At 41.5% G+C, this 19177-nt stretch overlaps 1 protein-coding gene across 11 annotated transcripts in view; it reads right to left on the bottom strand.

The window, feature by feature from the left end:
- The window catches only part of STXBP6 (syntaxin binding protein 6), a 256512-nt gene that overhangs the window by 185610 nt on the left and 51725 nt on the right, over positions 1–19177 (bottom strand). The window contains exon 1 of one of the 11 annotated variants that reach the window (XM_021098209.1): positions 17835–17858. The exons of 9 other annotated variants lie outside the window; for them this stretch is intronic. Coding sequence is in view for 1 of the 2 variants with exons in the window: in XM_021098202.1 (XP_020953861.1) it covers positions 14335–14368 (34 nt within the window). In the remaining variant the exon portion in view is untranslated. Of the gene's footprint in view, positions 1–14334; positions 15129–17834; positions 17859–19177 lie in introns of those variants that run through there. One more of the 11 variants, XM_021098202.1, reaches the window with a different exon arrangement.

Genomic DNA, 19177 nt, shown 5'->3' with positions numbered 1-19177 from the left:
TTGAAAAAACACAAATAAAAAGCAGATGCAGATTTACTCGCTGAAAATGACAAACGCAGTGTGAGACGAGCAGCATAAAATGGGATCTAGAAAGTGTGTCAGTCTTTACCCCAACGGCTCTTGACTCTAACTGGCAAGTGGTACCCACCCCATCCCCGTTCTGCAAGGACCACGATTTCACATTTCTAGCCGAGAAGTCTTTCCACTGTCTAACAATCTTTAAAGTCAAGAGGTTCTTTATGCAACTTCAAAATCTCTTTTAACTCTAATGTAAATCCATTTCCCTAATTCTATTCATAGTGGAAATAATATCATCTTTCACATAATAACTATATATGCGACAGAAGACCATTAATTTAATCATCCTTCAGCTGCTTTGGGTCAGGCCAACTAATTAATCCTTATTTATTAGCCTCTTTCAATGGGGTCCTATTTTCCAGTGCTCTTCTGCCTCTAGTTGCCATACTCTGGACTCTGACCAAACTCTTGCCAGTTTCCTTCAGTGGAAATGGACACAGAATTCTAAAAAAAAAAAAAAAAAAAAAAAAAGTCTGACTAATGCCAAATATTTTGGAAATGCTACCCAGCAGGTCCCACTTGTCATGCTCCTGTGGTTAACCAGCGGTGTGTGCCCAATAATTAAGAAAATAAAGCAGCATGTTGCTGACTCACAATGAGCCCCCCCAACCCTTCAAACTTACATATACACAGTCCCCATGTTATATTTAGTTTTCCAAAGTTGTACTTCCCTGAAGGTCTTAATTCCGCTTATCTGTGTCTATGATAGTCAAAGTCAATGTGTATTTTAATCCTATCATCCAAAAACTCAACTGCAACTTGAGTAAATGTTTTCTCTTCTATCATCCTAGTCATAGTCCATGTCTTAATAAGTAACCAACATTCGTTCAAGCAATTAATAAATCAGAACTAAAGGTGCAGAGAGGGCCAAAATATTCGTCATGCAGGTTGTACACAGTATTCTGAGATCCTGCAGAGGGATCAATAGCACAGCTATATATGCTAACAGTATCTCAAGGAGCTGATCAATTTGCTGAAGAACTGAGCCAATGGGTAAACAAATACCTATTATGTGCCACCTCAATGCTCAGAATTGGAAATATAAGAAATAACTATAAGCTCTGGTCCCTGTTCTCCAGGAGTTGACTACTGATCACATCAAAGTTTTCCCTTAAATCCAAATGATTTATAGTGGGAGATCATGGACCATCCTTCCCAGGGCAAGGTTCACAAATGCTACCAACACAGCTGTCTACCTGTAACTTGTCCACACCTATAACCTCATGGTAAGAAAGAGATATATTAAAAAAAAAAATTCCTCTGGTTATAGAAATTTCTCCTAGTTTCTGCAGGAGAAACTACAGATTTGTGTAATAGCACAGGTTTTCTTAGTGGCGCCAACAATAAAGAATAAAAAGTGTTGCTTTTTATTCTCTATCTATACCTCTCTACATATTATAGATCTATGCCCAGATCTATGTGCTCTGATAGTGATATTTTACCATTGCTGCCAGGTTCTTCATACTGGTTGAGAACAAAATGATGACAGTGATGGGGGACCTGTTTCTCAACATGCTGACCTCTAACTGACACCCTGTGATTTCCTATAAGTTAGCAAACAGAATTTCCCCTGCCGGGATTTATCCAATGACTTTCCAAGACAGGGTGCTATAATTTACAGGGAATTTTTTTTAAGAGACAAACACATACTAGTTCTTTTCTAGCTCCAAGGCCTCTCACCTATCATCCTGTGGGAACGTGTGAAATAGAAAGCCAGTGGTAGCACAGTGGCTTCAAGTGTTCCGTAAGCAATGGAGAAAGGAAGTCACCTTCCCAAACCCATTAGGCATTCTCTGACCACTGCTTTCCCAATGGTGGCACGGCTTTTGCTTTTCCAACTCAGATTCTAAAATTGTGATTAAAAGAAATAGAAAGTATCACTTTACTATGCAAAATCTGTCAGAGTGGGGAAAAAAAGGAATACGCATGTATTACCAAAGTCTTAGGTAATCCTGTTCTTCTTTTGAAAAACTGGTAAGATATGGAAATGACCTGTTGTTGTTTTTAATATACTGATATTCAGCAGTCAAGAATAAAGGGGGGGGTGGAGTTCCCGTCGTGGCGCAGTGGTTAACGAATCCGACTAGGAACCATGAGGTTGCGGGTTCGGTCCCTGCCCTTGCTCAGTGGGTTAACGATCCGGCGTTGCCGTGAGCTGTGGTGTAGGTCGCAGACGCGGCTCGGATCCCGCGTTGCTGTGGCTCTGGCGTAGGCCGGTGGCTACAGCTCCGATTCAACCCCTAGCCTGGGAACCTCCATATGCCGCGGGAGCGGCCCAAGAAATAGCAACAACAACAACAAAAAGACAAAAGACAAAAAAAAAAAAAAAAAAAAAGAATAAAGGGGGGGGAATAAAGTCATTAACTTCACTGAGCACAAGTTGTGGAATCAAGCAAACTTGGGTTCCCATTTCATTAACAAAATGTAAGACTTACATGTGATTGGGTAAAGCTCTTAAAATTCCAGACCCTCAATTTATTTACTGCAACATGGAGAAATCTTCACTTAATTCATGAAAATGTTGGAAGAAGTAGATGAAACATGCATGCAAATCACTTATTCTAGTATCTGAATCATAATGAATGCTTAAAATGGAAAATCTGTATTAACTCTCCTAAGATATGAAAAATAAAAGATACTCTGAACTTGCAGAAACTGAGTAAATGTAGCCAGCCATACCAGAAGGTATTTGTAAAAGGAAAACTCAACTTTACCAAAGCCTTGCTTTTCTCATTCATGGGTATGAAATCCTCTAAATACAGATAAATGGTCTAATAGATAGAAGGCACTGAATAAAGTTTATTAGGATGAGGAATTTATAGACCTCACCCTCAGGAAACTCACCAGTAGGAGACTATCAAGCTCATTTTTATGGGAAACGGTCTAAAGCTTTTGTTCAGGACAAGGATACTATCAAGCCTATGGGACTGTGAGCCTGAGTGTATATATAAATGCACTCCCTGGAAATGGGAATGGACAGTGGATCAGAAGGGCAAGAATCAGAAAGTCGAGGGGGTGCCTGCTGTAGCTTCGTGGAAATACTCTATGAGTATTTCTCCCAAACATGTCTCCTGAACATGACTTCACATCTGAACTCAAAAATGCAGACCCCTGCCTTCCCTTCACCCTGACCAAATCAGAATCTTGGGATCTGTATTTTAAACAACTCTAACTGGTTCTCCTGCAGCCAGCCCAATGCCTAACTGAGAAGCTGAGAGCCTAAGGAGGAACTCTGGGGATGGAAAGAAAGGGGTGTGTTCTCAGGAGAGAATACAGGAAGAGAAAGCACAGGATTTGTCCTCTCCATTCAAGGAAGCAGCTTTCTCAGGTCTTACATCTTCCTGCAGATAAATTAATGTCCAGTGCACAGCTGGGCCCCTTTGTAAAGAAAACAAGATGAATACACAGCAATGGTGCACCACAGACCACTGTTACTCCAATCAACATCACCCTGAAGGGGAGCACCGCACACCACCTCAAAATATGCTGCTTTGGTATACTGACTGCTTTGAGCTGAAGGCAGGTGAATAACAGCAAATGCAGGAGAGACTTTCTCTCAATCCCCTTTATCTGTCTTAAGACCGATCTTCCAAGGGAACTCAGTTGTCAGAAATCCTCTCTCCAGGGGTTTCATCCACCAGGGAACACAGACTCTTGTTCTCCTCAAGAGAGGAGACTAAAAGTCGATACCACAGCCAGACACACTTGGTCACAAACCGTCATACTTCCCTTCTGGTCTTCTAGGAGCCCATGCATCTTTCCAAAAAGTCATCCTCTCCCCCCTAAGAGGTCAGCAACTCCCTCTCCCCCTTCTCTACTAGGATGGTATTTAATCCAGCATTCTAAGCCACCTGGAGAACTACTCATTTTTCCCAGGGTAACTCCCATATATACACGAAGCATGCAAGGTCATAAACTTCTGATTGGTTTTCTCTTGTTAATTCATCTCTTATTACAGGGGTCTCAGCTAAAAACTCAGGAGAGTAAGGGTAAAATTATTTTCCTCCCCTACAACCCCATGGAAGTTTCCTCTCTTCCTTGTCCACAGCTTCTCTAAGCTATAATTACAAAGCTTTCCCATCCAAAAAACCAACCTACAATATGATTTGCAAGTCAAAGCAGCTGGCTGCCTTAAGTGGTAGTTGTAGAAACTAACCACAGTTAGCTTTCATCTCCCTCAAGCCTTTTCATCTATCGTCTTCTCATTTTAAGCCCTCTAACCCATAACTACTTCCGTCAGCACATGGTTACTATAGTGAGATGGTCCTCCATCGCCCATCCCCACTCCCAGTAACCAGGAAATCCTCCTTTCCAGCAAGAGTTGTAAACTCCAGGCTCTTCACAGATGAGGAAGACGAAGGACATAAATTATGGGGTAGAGAGGGAAGATGTCTTTGTATTCCAACACTAACGTTTTTGGTTTCCAGTTCTTGAACTGACACTTGTCCTCTGTGGCAGAGACAAGAAGGAGTGCAGATGCCCTATGGCGGTACACTCATTATTCTGCATGTGGGTCTAAGGTGGTGCAGCCTACAGGGCTTAAACGTTTCTCACCTGAGAGGCAAGAGCCAGCTCGGGTGAAACAGAGGCACTGACTATTTAGCTTATTAATATTAGATGACCGATTCATCTAACCTCTCTGACTTGCCATGCTTAATGTGCAATCTTCTGATCATGGTTTTGCATTGGCTATGCCAACACAAGTAACCTGGACAAGGTTATTTCCATTTCCAATGAGTAACCAGAATCCCTGGTTTTAGACATCACCCTCTTAAACTAGTTAAAACCAAAACCAGCTGATGTCAACTTTCAGAGTTCTCCAAGTTAAGAGCAAACAGGATGTCATCCTCGAAGACTTTTGGTGAGAATCAACTGGTCTCCCCTAGTGCATGGAAACTCTAGTGAACTCACCTCCAATGACTTAGAAATAAGGTCATTCTCTATGATAGGACTGCTCTACAATGCTATTTAGTTTTTGAAATTCTACAAATGCAATTTTGACTCCCACCTTCAATCTGCTGATGCTGATCATGCACCCAGCTCCCAGTGCCTTCCTGGATTTAAAGCCATGTATCTAGCTGCCAACTGAACGTTTCCAGCAAGAGTTAATTTAGACTCGAGTCTTATCCTGCAAACCCCTCAAGCCCCCATAACAACTAAGCAATCACCAAGTTCTATGGATCTGATAAAATATTTCTGGACTCCACCAAATCCTCTTTATCCTTACATCCTCTGCCTTGATTTGGATCCCCATCACCCCACGTTTGAATGATTTGGGTGCCTCCTAAAAAGGCTCTAGTATCATCCCCATTTTGCTCACAACTGTCCCTCTACACTGTCCAATGTAATATTCTAGAAGATGCATATGATTCAAGCTTGACTGTATTCAATTGTTTTTTCTCCATGCCTCAGGTCCAGACACAGAAACACAATTACAATCACCTTGACAAGGAACTGGGGAATGTTACAAACATTGAAACCAAAGTAGAAAAACATTAAACTGATTTCCTTAAACTCCTCAGTGTATAAGTACTAAATGTTACAAGTCAGATGTTATTACACAATCACTGAACTTAGATTTAATCTAAAAATGTTACCTTTATCCCAAATCCAAAAACTTCACCTGGTAGAAAATATACAACTTGTTATGTAATAAAAATTAATCTTGGAGTTCCCATTGCGGTGCAACAGAAACAAATCTGACTAGGAAATATAAGGTCGTGGGTTCGATCCTCAGTTCAGTGGGTTAAGGATCTGGCGTTGCCATGAGCTGTGGTATAGGTCACAGACGTGGCTTGTATCTGGCATTGCTGTGGCTATGGCATAGGCCAGCAGCTGTAGCTTCGATTCAACCTCTAGTCTGAGAACCTCCATATCCCGTGGGGGCAGCCCTAAAAAGCAAAAAATAATAATAATAAATCAATTTTATTTTTTCCAGTTTCATAAATTAAGACCAATGAGTTAATCTGAGGTCAATTTAGCTATTTAATACTCAAGTAAGGGTCACTGATTATTATAAATATGCAAATTTTCTACTGAGACAACTTTACTCTTAGATAGTTCTCAAGATGAAAATTTTGTGTTTCCATAGAAGGTTAAGTGTGAAGATAAATTAAGTAAAATAGACAAAAATTTAAATCCACCAGCTAATTTTCCCATGTAGTTCAACTACTGCTCTGTGATGAAAATTCTTGTAAGTAGAATCTAAAAAGAGAGTCAGATACGCCACTAGAAGAGAATGGTAACTTTAATCTGGTGATAACATTCGAAGTTGAAAACTGCAATCATTTTAAGTTCATCATTCTTTTTGGTAGAAACAATAAGGGCTAAGGAATGGGTTTGCCAACGTATAAAACCAGATGGGGATGGCAGACCAAAAACTCATACTTAAGACTTGACACAATTTACAGCAAAATGATATAAGAATATATACACTTATATATGACTGGGTCCTAGGCTGTACAGCCGGAATTGACACAACACTAAATCAACTATACCCTAATAAAAAAAAAAATAGAAATAAGTAAAAATAATAATAGAACTAAATCCCTGCTAAAAATACCTTAATAAAAACATTTAAGGAGTTCCTGTCATGGCTCAGTGGTTAACGAATCCGACTAGGAACCATGAGGTTGCAGATTCGAACCCTGGCCTTGCTCAGTGGGTTAAGGATCCGGTGTTGCCGTGAGCTGTGGTGGAGGTCACAGACATGGCTCGGATCCTGTGTTGCTGTGGCTCTGGTGTAGGCTGGCGGCTGTGGCTCCGATTTGACCCCTAGCCTGGGAACCTCCATATGCTGTGGGAGTGGCCCTAGAAATGGCAAAAAGAAAGGGGAAAAAAAATTTTTTAATAAAAATAAAGAGACTTGACAAGATTTACATAGATTGAGACTAAATCAATAAGTCACACAGAAAAAAAATGCTAAAAATATTCTAGAAGGAGCCAGAAAATTCCAAATAGGAAAAACAAGAATTTTAAGTATATGGGAGAAAAAAAGCCCCAAATACTCTCTATTCTGCTAGAAAAAATATTTGGAGATAGACCAAAAAATAACCTTAAAGGAAGAATTCCAAACAAAGACAGTGTACATCCCAAATGAACTGGGGTGGCTAGGTCCTGCTCATACAGATTCAGGGGACCTGGTGGGGCAGGGCCTGGGACTTATGGATATCTTTGATTTATTATACTATACAACCAGGTCCAGAACCAATGTCTTCAGGTTTTTTTTTTTTTCCCCACCCCTGTATTGAATGAATTATTTATAAAATAAACAAAAAGACTCTATAAACTTTTTTTTGAGAGTACATGGCAGATGCTTTGTAAAGCTCTAGTAATGAGTCACTGAGGTTTGTACAGCACTTCATGATTTACAAAACACCTCCACGCAATTCCAAGTATACAATCAAGACTGAGGCTGAATGTATCTTCCAAAGTTTACTCTTTATGTAAACTAGAATCTTTAGGTACGTGCACTTATGAATGGCAAACTACGTCATTTTTAACCCACCCTTATTGGTCCAAGGATTTTGAAGAAGTTATAATTCCTCTCTTACAGAGATTTACTATTTGAAACCAAAACCTTTTGAATCAGTAATTCTACTACTAGAGAAAAAGGGAATGCTGTGTGTATTGTACATGATGCATGCTTACTTCAGATCCATTTTTAAGAGCAAAACATTATAAACAATCTAAATATCCATCCATATCTAATCTTCATTGGTAAAATACAGCACAGCCCTTTCACTCAATGGAATATCACATAGCCTTTTAAAATCATGGCATAGATCCATAAATACTGACTTGAAAAAAAATGACTGACATAATAGAACGAAAACAAGGAAGTTACACAACAGGAAATAAGCTCATGAATGGAAAAGATATGAGTATTGATAGGCATAAAGAGATTTCTAGAAAAAAGTCTTCCAGAATGTTAATATGATTATCTCTGGATTCTAAAACCGAAAAAAAAAAAAAATAGGTCTGAGATTCCACAGGGCAGTATTCTTACTCCACTGTAACTTGACTATTCCTTAAACATTTTTGATTTTGAGGGACAGTCTTTCTCCCCAAACCAGAAGACATATCAAAATGGATTTAACTGAGATCCAATTGTCAGTCTGCTGTATTCTCTTTTCAGCTGCAGTCCAGGCATGGTGTTGGAAATCCCAAAGGTGAAAGTGGATGAAGTCCCACCTTCAAAGTGTTGTGAGAAAGGAAAGCAAAAGCTCTGAGCAATAATGGCAAGGCCTGGAAGTGATTGTGGTGAGAAGAGAGGGCATCTTTACCTCCGAGCAAGTGCAGCACCATGCGGAGGCCCACAACCTGGTAAACAGAACACCAGGCAGATGTCAGCCTGCACCTGTTCCCTTGGACACAGACTGCCGAGGCAGTGTGAAAACAGCACCACCACACACAGCAACGCTGGTCACCATGCTCGGCTCTTTAAGGAAGAAAATGAAAAACCTCTTTTCTACCATCCAGGTACCAAATACCTTAGGAGCTGGTTGGCTTTCTCTTCCATGTATATACTACCCCTCCTTTTAGAGGAGACAGTATGTTCACAGGATCTTCCAAGCCAGTGACTCATGTCGGCTTCAATTATAGACCTAGACCATTGTCATCTCCTCTTCCCTTGTTTATATGTTCAGTAAGCACATGCTTCTTGTAGGTTTAATATCCCAAGAACACACCATGCTCTGTCCCCAGACCACAAGATCTGTGTTTACACAAGTTTATTTATGTGCTGGATGGACTTTTGAAGCTGCCTTGTCGATCGCTTCCTAACTTTAACAAATGATGTGACAAAGCCAAAAAATAACATCACCACCACCAACAATAGCAACAAAAAGCTGCAGGAACATGCCATTTGGAGGATTCACTAAGGTGAGACGAAGATTTCACAAGCATCACTCATTTTGAGGGATTCATTCTATAATAGAACCTGCACATTCACAACTTTAAACTTCGAGGACCAGCTATGTTTGTTCTACAGTATTCATACACCGATTCTACAGTAATGGGGTGGAAAAAAGTACCAAAGGGCAGGGTGGGCTGGGGTACACTCATTGGATTATGACAGCATTATCGATCCAAAGTATGAGAGAAGCATTAAAAACGAATTTAGCCGCAGCAAAGAAAGAACAAACGGTTGTAAAAGAAAACAAACCAAAAGGAGCTGGAATTGCTAGCATTTCCCAATTTTTGAAGACTCATGTCATTGTGGTGTCAAACAGCTAGTCAGGAAACTGAGCAAATATGTTGGCTTGAGAGCACTGTTTACAGACAACACGCCTAATAGACAAATCTATTCCAACCATGTATGGACAAAACCATCCAAGGGTTGACAACACGAAAATGAAACAGTGTAATTGTGTGCTGTGTTCCATACTGCTTGCTGAATCAGCATGCTTCTTTCACCTACACTGACAATAGAACCCACTCATCAAAGGAAGTGGAAGACTTAGGTAGTGTGGTTCAGGCGTGAGGGGTGTGATTTATACAGAAGTTGGCAACAAAAGTTTTGGATTGAAAAAAAAAATAACTGAACATATTAACTACTAAAAACAAAGGAACAAATAAATGAGCACATCCTCTGGCAACCATAAAATGAGCCTTTTATATCATATATTTGTTTTCCCAAATCTTAGGTAAATTATACGTCCTCTTGATTTAGCTCTTTCAATTTTAGAACAGACTTAGAATTTAACATTAAAAAGGTAATACATCTTTCAAAAGACCATTTTTTAAGTGTATGAAACCTACAAAAACTGAAAATACAGTTGAAACAAAATTCACATATTTTCCATAAATCTAAAAATGAGAGCAAATCTCAAAATATTCTCTAAGTCATCAATCTGAAGAGTTGTCCTACTTGAATCCCTTATATCACTACTTGATAATTTCTTGAGAGAGTGTCAGTTTTCTTTGCTTTTTAGGGCAGCGCTGGTGGCATATGGAGGTCAAACCAGAGGCCAGCTGCCTGCCTACACCAGAGCCACAGCAATGCAGGATCTGAGCTGCGTCTGCGACTTACACCTCAGCTCAGAACAACACCAGATCCTTAACCCATCGAGCAAGGCCAGGGATCGAAACTGCATCCCCATGGATGCTAGTCAGACTCGTTAACTGCTGAGCCACAATAGGAACTCCTCATTTGGTTTTCTATAATTGATACTTTATCAGTGTTACACCCTGACATGAAGCCCTTCACAGCAATGAGGTGAAGAGAAGAAACCTAAAACATCCAGGAGCCACTTTACATGTATTTACCTTGTCAACCTAAAAGATAAGGCACTCTGTCCTTCAATGGCTCAGTTTCACAAATGAGGTTTTCAATAAGGTCATTAAAATCTTCTCATACGGATATAGCCAAGGACTGTCATTTCAACTTTAAACAGTGTCTCCAACAGTTGGCTTCATGATTTTGTGCCTATGCAGTGTAATTCGAACGGTGCTGGGGAGATTCCCTTCCAGCCTCCAAAAGCTTTTCCCATCAGCACCTCAAATTCCTAAATGAGATGCATATACTTAATGGGACTTGGGTATGTCACAGTCCTTATTAATACGTTTATATGTGGGGGGGGTGCGAATCCACTTTACAGATAAGGAAACTAAGGCTCAGATAGTTAAGTAAGTTGCTCTAGATCACACAGCTCTTAAAGGACAGATCAGGGATTTGAACCTAGCTCTTAAAGGACAGATCAGGGATTTGAACCTATGAAGCATGATTCTAGCAGTCTTTGCTCTCTCATTATCTTCTACTGAAGAAATGAAAAGAATAGGAAAAGATGAGGTAGAAATGCATTCCAGGTAAACCAAGACAAATTTCATCTGCTTCACAGTTTTGCCTCTACTCAGCCTTGCCTCTGAGTGGACCAAACATCATGCCTGCCCAGCAACTACAAAGATAATGAATCAGGCTATAGTTTGAAGTCGTTCTTTCCAGCTATCTGTGCATCTTGGGTGGGCAGGTCATGCTATGTTGGTTGGCAAAGAAGACCATGTGATCTAGTTAGAAGAGAGCTTGTTTGGATCCCACAAATAAAAAACTGGGGAGCTGAGAACATGTTAGCAGGGAGAGTCTATGAGAAATCCCTATCTCCATAAACAGGACAATGCCCACTGAAGCCTCATCACAGCTGTTCACCACCCTCCTTTGGAGACCAGCCGTTTACAACAGGAGTCAGCTCCTGAGAGGATCTTGGATGGCTGCCACCAGGCAGTTTTATGAACCCTGTGGGCTATTTTCCAAACCGGAAAAGGCTTAAAAATGAAAGGCACATATTTCAAAGGTTTCTGCTGGTTCTCAGGGGAAACTCCTCTTTCCACTTCCTTTGCTGTATTACCCCCCTCTGGTATTTCAAAAGCACAACTTGGACCCTCCTTGGTACCTCCTGCCCCACACTCTTTCTGCACCTTCTATTTTCCTCTGCCAGTGCTTCAAGCAACCTTAGTTGCTTCCCCTGCAGCAATGCTCATGGCTTCACACGTCTGAAAGGTTTGGAATTCAAGAGGAATTCCAGCCGCTTGACTTTACTGAGTAGGATCTCAGCAAGACCTTCCAAATGAGCCAGCCAACAACCGTTCCTTGACATCTTTTGGGGCCCTACCCACCAGCAGCTTATAATTCAGTTGAAAGATGTGGGGCAAGTTAGTATGCTGGCATCCTTAAGCTTACACTTTTTTTATATAATGATTTTTGTTTTTTTTCCATTATAGCTGGTTTACAGTGTTCTGTCAATTTTCAACTGTACAGCACAGTGACTCAGTCACACATGCACGTATACATTCTTTTTTCTCACATCATCAACATGGATGGAACTAGAGTGAAGTAAGTCTGAAAGAGAAAGACAAATACCATATATTACTCATATGTGGAATCTAAGCGTACACATTTAATGGCTGGAAGTGATTTGGTGATTGTCCAGCTCATCCAATTCTCTTCCTTAAAATCCTAAGAAAACTGAAGCCCAGAGGGTAATTCCCAAATCATACAACCAAAGGGGAGTAAGGCCAACATTAGGGCTAGCTTTTGTTTTCCACTCTACTGCAATGCTCTTTCAGGTAGAGGTTGTTATAGATAGTAATCCCAAGTTCATGGAAGGTAAGAATAGGTGGTATGTCAGCACAGAGGGAAAAAAAAGAGAGAAAACAACATTTATTGCAGTGGGGACTCTTCTCAGATTCATCTTTTTTCTTCTGAATTAGCATGAAATTAAATGCTGGACTAGAATATCACCAGCCCATAGATTTCTAAACCTCATTTGGCTATTACCTTCTATTCCCTTGAATGTTCACAGTTTATGTTTTCTCATTTGGCTGTCGAGGCCAAAAGCAATGATGGTCTGCCCAAGTGGAACAGCTTGAGACAGTCCAAGAAGCACAGAATTGTTTTGGCTAAGTCCCAAGCCACAGGGCTCTGTGTTGACCCCAACTAACAGGAGCCCCTCCTCAGTCTCGGTGCTCTGAGGCACTGGAAGGAGAACATGCCCTGAGCAAAGGCACAAGTCCATTACCACTCTGGGAATTTGATGCTCTGGATTGGGGGGTCTCTTGCAAACACATGCTAACCATGCCAAGAATCTGGATGAGCTGTTGTAAGGGTTTCTTGGTACCTATTCCAGGCCCTGGGAAACAACCGGGTAGGAAAATAGGAATCTGTCAAGCCTAGTTTTTGTCTTTGGAACTGCACCCTTCAGCCTCAGTACAAAACTACCACCAGGTGCCTGCAATCTGTAATCAGTGCTCTATTAAAATGCTCTCAGAAATGCCGGAATTATCCTGATTTCCACACACAGCTGCACAAGGTCTCGTTGGGTAACGGAAGAGTCTCTACAGGTTCAATGGAGACTCCCCAGAAGCAACAAACCAGAATGCCTTGGTTAGGATGCAGCATCCAATCAACAGTGAAATCTCCACGTGAGAGGGATGGGGGGGTAGGCGGGCATCCCTGTTCTATGGACTGGGGATGCCACAGCATAGCCTACAAATCCAGGTCAGACTCAAGGTCCATATGCAAATGTAGATTCTGCCCCATTCAATCAGCGCTTCTGTCATTCAATGTCAACCCCTTTCTCAATCAGCATGTTCCAGAAAATAACTAACTTTTGACCTAACCAGTTGTGCAGCATTTGATAGGGAAGAAAATTCCATCAATTGAATACTACTCTAATTAATACTAACTCAGGCTAACACTAGTACAAGTTTATGCTATCACACATTAACAAATTACAGAGATGTTCAAGCACATGTGATCCAGCTCCCCATCCAGAATCAGGGACCAAGGTTCAGTGGTCACTTCCCTCCTGTCTCAGTCTTACAGATGGAGGCTAAATTAGTCATTAGATAATCAGGTCTGAGCTTTGCCTTTACTTGACAAATAATTGTGAGTAAAATTCTTTATTTCTGAGAGCTGTATCTTTAAGATGGAATAATGCCTCACACTTTGCAAGAATGTTGTAAAGGATGAAGGAAGAGGTTACAGAAATTGGCTCCCTGGGTCTCAGCCTGCTCCCATCTGGTCCTTAAAAGGCAGACAAGTATGGCAGCTTATATCTGCACAGGTATATACACATCACAGTGTATTTTACAAAGCTTTCCTCAAGTGTCATCCTATTTCATCTTCCCAACTTGTGAGGTTAATAGCCTCATCTCCCCTGGACAGGTAAAGAGAATGAGGCTCAGAAAAGCAACCTACCTTGATGATGCTGCTAGGTTCAGCCAGGAAAGAGGTGGGTTTTGCTCCTATAACCCTGTCCTGTTTCCATTGCACCTTTTTGCTTCACCATATGGAACTGCCAGCTTAAGCAAGAAAATAATAACAGAGCCAACTTGTCTACCCCAATGTGGATAAAGTGTTTTTCCCCAAGGGAGATGCAGGGTTGTGTAGACACAAAAATAAAAAATAAATAAAAAATAAATTTTAAAAAAAGGCAAAGTGAGAAAAGAAAATGCACACACAAGGAGCTGGGGAAAGACACAGCCTACTTCATTCAATATGCAGCACTGTCCTAGGCACTGAGGGGAACGAGATCATGGCAGTCCTTTCTCTCACAGAGCTGACGTTGCAGTGGAGAACAATCAATAAGCAAGCAATTCAATGCAGTAGTTGAAATCAATTTAGACCTGTCCTGTGGGTTCAGCCATTAAGCAAGGGGGATGAAGAATAACAGTCACTATCATTCACAACTCACATCAGACAGGGAAATCACATCATGTGGAACCAAAGCTCCCCAAGCCTTCTAAGGGGACAGTCACCTGGCTCTGATGAATAATTCAGCTCCACACACATTGTTCTTTATTATCAGAAGTCACAAAGAAATTGCACCTCAGGACAGGACCTCTCCTTCTTCCTTTGACAAACATTTACTGAGTAATTATCATGACTGGGCTCTGCACAAGGAATGGAAATTAGAGACAAGTCAGGTTCATCCAATGGCAAGTGTCCAGTTGAGGAGAAAGACAATAAAAACAGGCCACCCTGGACCAAAATGAAAAGTCTGAAGAGGCAGGTACGTTAATTCTTCAAAGGCTGGTGATCAGTAGCTACTTACCCTGTTAACCCTGTCCTTGAGATGTAATTAAAGAATTTAATTAGGTCAACCTGTAAGGATTACACACAGTGAGCCAGTTTGATGGAAAACCATGGAAGCTATTAACTCTGAGTGACCTGGACATATGCCCAAGCTTCCACCTGGGATCTGTGCCAGGGGCGTGCCCTGGATGCTTCAGGAGAGACGGACACAGCCGGACCTAGGTGAGTGTGGAACACTCCCCACGGGGCACAATTCTGCACAGACCCTACACACTTTCAGAAGAGCAGGGGAAACTCTGGTTACATGGATGGCAAAAAATGGTCACAGAGAAGCTTCTCTAGGAAAAAGATGTCTGAGACAAAGATAAACTCCTCAGATGTCCATTTAGGATCAAGTATTATAGGGAGAAGGGAGAGAAGATGAAAGATGATTCTTTTTTTTTTTTTTTACAGCTGCACCTTAAGGATATACATACCCTAAGGATGTACCCTAGAGCAATTCTTGCACATGTAAACTTAGAGCCATGGTGAAGAATGCTCATTGCAACTTTTTATTAGCAAATATTGGAAACAACCTAAATTTCCTAAGAATGGGTAAATAAGTTGTGTTATTTGCATATATTGTAATATTATGCATTCATTAAAATGAATGAACTAGACTTACATGGATCAACATGGATAAATCTCAAAAATGCATCTTTTTTTTTTTTCTTTTTATGGTTGTATCCACAGCACATAGAAGTTCCTGGACTAGGAGGTCGAATAAGAGCTGCAGCTGCCAGACTATACCACAGCCACAGCAACGCCAGATCTGTGCTGCGTCTGTGACCTACATGGAACACCAGGTCCTTAACTTGAGAGAGTCCATGGATTGAACCCACATCCTCATGGATGCTAATCAGGTTCTTAACCTGCTGAGCCACAATGGGAACTCCAAAGATTAACTTTTAAAATGTTCAGCCCCACCTGTTTACTAAAGTGGGGGTGAACAGACCTGAGGTCATCAATGGGTAGTCTTGCAAATTTTCTTGGCCCGTGTGCATTTTATTTTTTTTTTTTTAGTTTTTATTTTTTGTCTTTTTGCCATTTCTTGGGCCGCTCCCGCGGCATATTGAGGTCCCCAGGCTAGGGGTCGAATCAGAGCTGTAGCCTCTGGCCTACACCAGAGCCACAGCAACTCGGGATCCGAGCCGCGTCTGCAACCTACACCACAGCTCACGGCAACACCGGATCCTTAACCCACTGAGCAAGGGCAGGGACCGAACCTGCAACCTCACGGTTCCTAGTCAGATTCGTTAACCACTGCGCCATAACAGGAGCTCCCCATGTGCATTTTAAAAGTCCATATTTTATGTTAAATAGATTTCTAGTTTCACCTGAAAACTGGAAGCCTCCAGCAACAGTCGGCCCATGGCTGCCCACCCACCCCCACCACATCTACAGTCTCAAATTCACCATGCCCGCCACTCTCTGTTTTATTGCCCAAAGTGAGGCTTAATGTCAACCGACCATCATCCAAGTTGCCCTGCTTTCTTGTATCTGGCCTGTTGGCTAATTCCCTTCTGTCTGGTTACTAAGTATGAACAACCTGATGTAGATACTAAATTAATTAGCATGATTGGGAAAGTTGTAAGAATACATAAGAAAGAAAGAGCACAGTTTAACAAAAGAGTTACTGCCCAATGGGAAAGTAAAGGTGAGATCAAGAAATCATCACATGAATTTGGGGGAATTAAACCAAGGGTACCAAAATAAGCAAAAACAAGCTAAATATTCAAATCCCATTGTCATCTTAGATGTTTATAAACACTTTCTATTCTCACACCCCGCAAAAGTCAACTTCTCTGAGGACGTGCCACCAAGCAGGCTCTGGAGTCACAAATACAAGTGGGATGAAATATGGAGGGTGGGGACTCCTGCAGCTTCATACACAGCCAACTGGGAGACAGTTTTCAGACACTGTACCAAAAGCTCTGAAAACTGGTAAATCATCAATTCTACCCCTAAGAATTTATCCTAAGGAAATCATCAAACAAGTGGGCAAAGATGCATATTCATGTATTTGATTGGTTTTCTTAAAATACCAGCCTGGTAGTCTTTTTTTCACTGATGTCCTATTTAATCTCAACATAAACTGCAAAGAGTCAGTGTCCCACAGAAATCTGAAGGCCCAAACCTTCGAATCTACCATGTTTTCATCTTTTTGAGCAGGCATTTCACCGAGTGTCTAATACTTTCCAAGTCTGTGCGAGACTCAAGACACGCACATGAGAGGTATAGTGGGGCAGGCAAGGGCAGGAGACTTTGCAGGAGGGAGCCTGGAGCCGCAGGAGGCTCTCAATAACTGCTGCTGTCCAAAGGACCCCTGGCTTTATGCAGAAAGCATAATCACAATATATACGCATTTGGGGTTTTTTGGGGTTTTTTTGTTTGTTTGTTCTTGTCTTTTTGCCATTTCTAGGGCCATTCCCATGGCATATGGAGGTTCCCAGGCTAGGGGTCGAATCAGAGCTGTAGCCGCCGGCCTACGCCAGAGCCACAGCAATGCGGGATCCAAGCCGTGTCTGCAACCTACACCACAGCTCATGGCAATGCCAGATCCTTAACCCACTGAGCAAGGCCAGGGATCAAACCCGTAACCTCATGGTTCCTAGTTGGATTGGTTAACCACTGAGCCACAACAGGAACTCCCGCATTTTGTTTTTTTTTTAAAGAACCTTTTGCTCACAGCCCATGTAGCAGATTTTGCTCACAGCCCATGTAGCAGATTTTGCTCACAGCCCATGTAGCAGATTTTTTTTTTTTTTTTGGTCTTTTTAGGGCCTCACCCACAGCATCCGGAGGTTCCCAGGCTCGGGGTCAAATAGGAGCTGTAGGTGCTGGCCTACACCACAGCCACAGCAATGTCAGATCCGAGCCACATCTGCAACCTACACCACAGCTCATGGTAACGCAGGGTCCTTAACCCACTGAAAGAGGCCAGGGATTGAACCTGCTAGGCATGAATGCTAGGCAGATTCATTTCTGCTGAGCCACGATGGCAACACCCCAGCAGACTTCATAGATGTCTGTGTTCACCTCAAAAATACCTAAAGAGCAGCAAGTGACACAATACCAAACCATCATTCCCATGATGATCATCGTTTGTTTTATACTCTGTATGAAATAACTAACACTATACAACTTTACAGACTTGGTCTGCTAATTCTCTCTGCATGCTCACCTATAACACAGAAATCCCCCAGCAGCTCTGTTTAGCTGTATCCACTTCTCACTGGCAAGCCCGACCCAACTCAGCAAAAGCTGGGAAGCTCTGAAGAGAAAGAAGACAGGGTTGGGAACAGGAACTTTCACTCGCTAAATTAAGACTAGATAAATAACATATGTTAAAAAAAATACTCCAATGCCTTAATTAGTTGGAAGTTATTTGGTGTTGGTTGACGGCTGCAGCGTTCCTTGATGCCTAGTTATTTACAAAATGACTATGCTGATTTCCTCTATTCTAATTCTAACCCTAATTTATCATATAGTCCTGAGTGGTATGTAAATATAAAGACAGTTCACTGTACTTACTGAGATAGAAGAAATGCAAATGATTAAATGCAAATGTAAAAGTCATGTCAATACAGTGCTGAAAACGAAATTTTTCTTTTTCTTTTTCTATGCAATTAACTCAGAAACCACATGGAAATTAGCCAAGAAAGAAAGCTCAGAAATAAACAAGCTTGATTACAGAATCCCAGCTCCATAGATACCTACTCTATCTATTACAAAATCAGCGTGCTCTAAACTCTTAACGGGAGTTGAAGGGGAAAAAATCCAAAAAGATTCTGGTTTGAGACACAACCACTGAGCTGATAGTTCTATGTCACAATTAACTACTGAAGAACTCACAAAGCAAAACAAAACAAAACCCTCCACAATGAGATTTTAACAAGCAAAGGCACAGGAAGAAAATAGAAGATTTCGTGGTACTTCCAAAGACCCAGGTCAATCAACAGCCTAAAGACAACTCTAAAGAAGTTGTTTACACGAAACTCATTTCAAGGGATAAGAGGAAAGGCAGCAAGCCAAGGGCTTAGCAGCCAGGGTTCTTCCAATAAACCTTACTCTGTCCAAACATATGGCCTCAGGGTGCCAGGAGGAGGTTGCCCATTCTGGATATGGACTCTATTCTACCAGACAGGCTAGCTGTCTATATATGGCCTGAGCTACATAGGCTGAGCTGCTGACCAATATATGATGATGTGGCTTTATCGCACCTAATTTAAGAGGTGGAAATTTCTTTTCTATTTTTAAAAAATGAACATTAAGATAGCCTCCACTACTGCACACAGGGTGTGTCGGTGTTATACATAACATTTAGTCCATGGGTTCCAGAATAGCTAGACTGTGCCGTGAGACAACCAGGTTGAAATGGACATCACTGAGAGTTGTGTGTTTAGACTACCTGATGGGGTCCCATGACTGCTTCTCAATGTAGCAGCAGCTGACTCTGACTTTGGGGTGCTTCTTGTTGGGAAAGGATAAATGAATGTGTGGTTCTTACCTATGAGGATTGGATTA

This window comes from Sus scrofa, chromosome 7 (genome assembly GCF_000003025.6).
Source record: "Sus scrofa isolate TJ Tabasco breed Duroc chromosome 7, Sscrofa11.1, whole genome shotgun sequence".
NCBI lineage: Eukaryota > Metazoa > Chordata > Mammalia > Artiodactyla > Suidae > Sus > Sus scrofa.
Note: the sequence above shows the minus strand (reverse complement) of the source record. Positions and strands in the feature narration are given on the sequence as shown.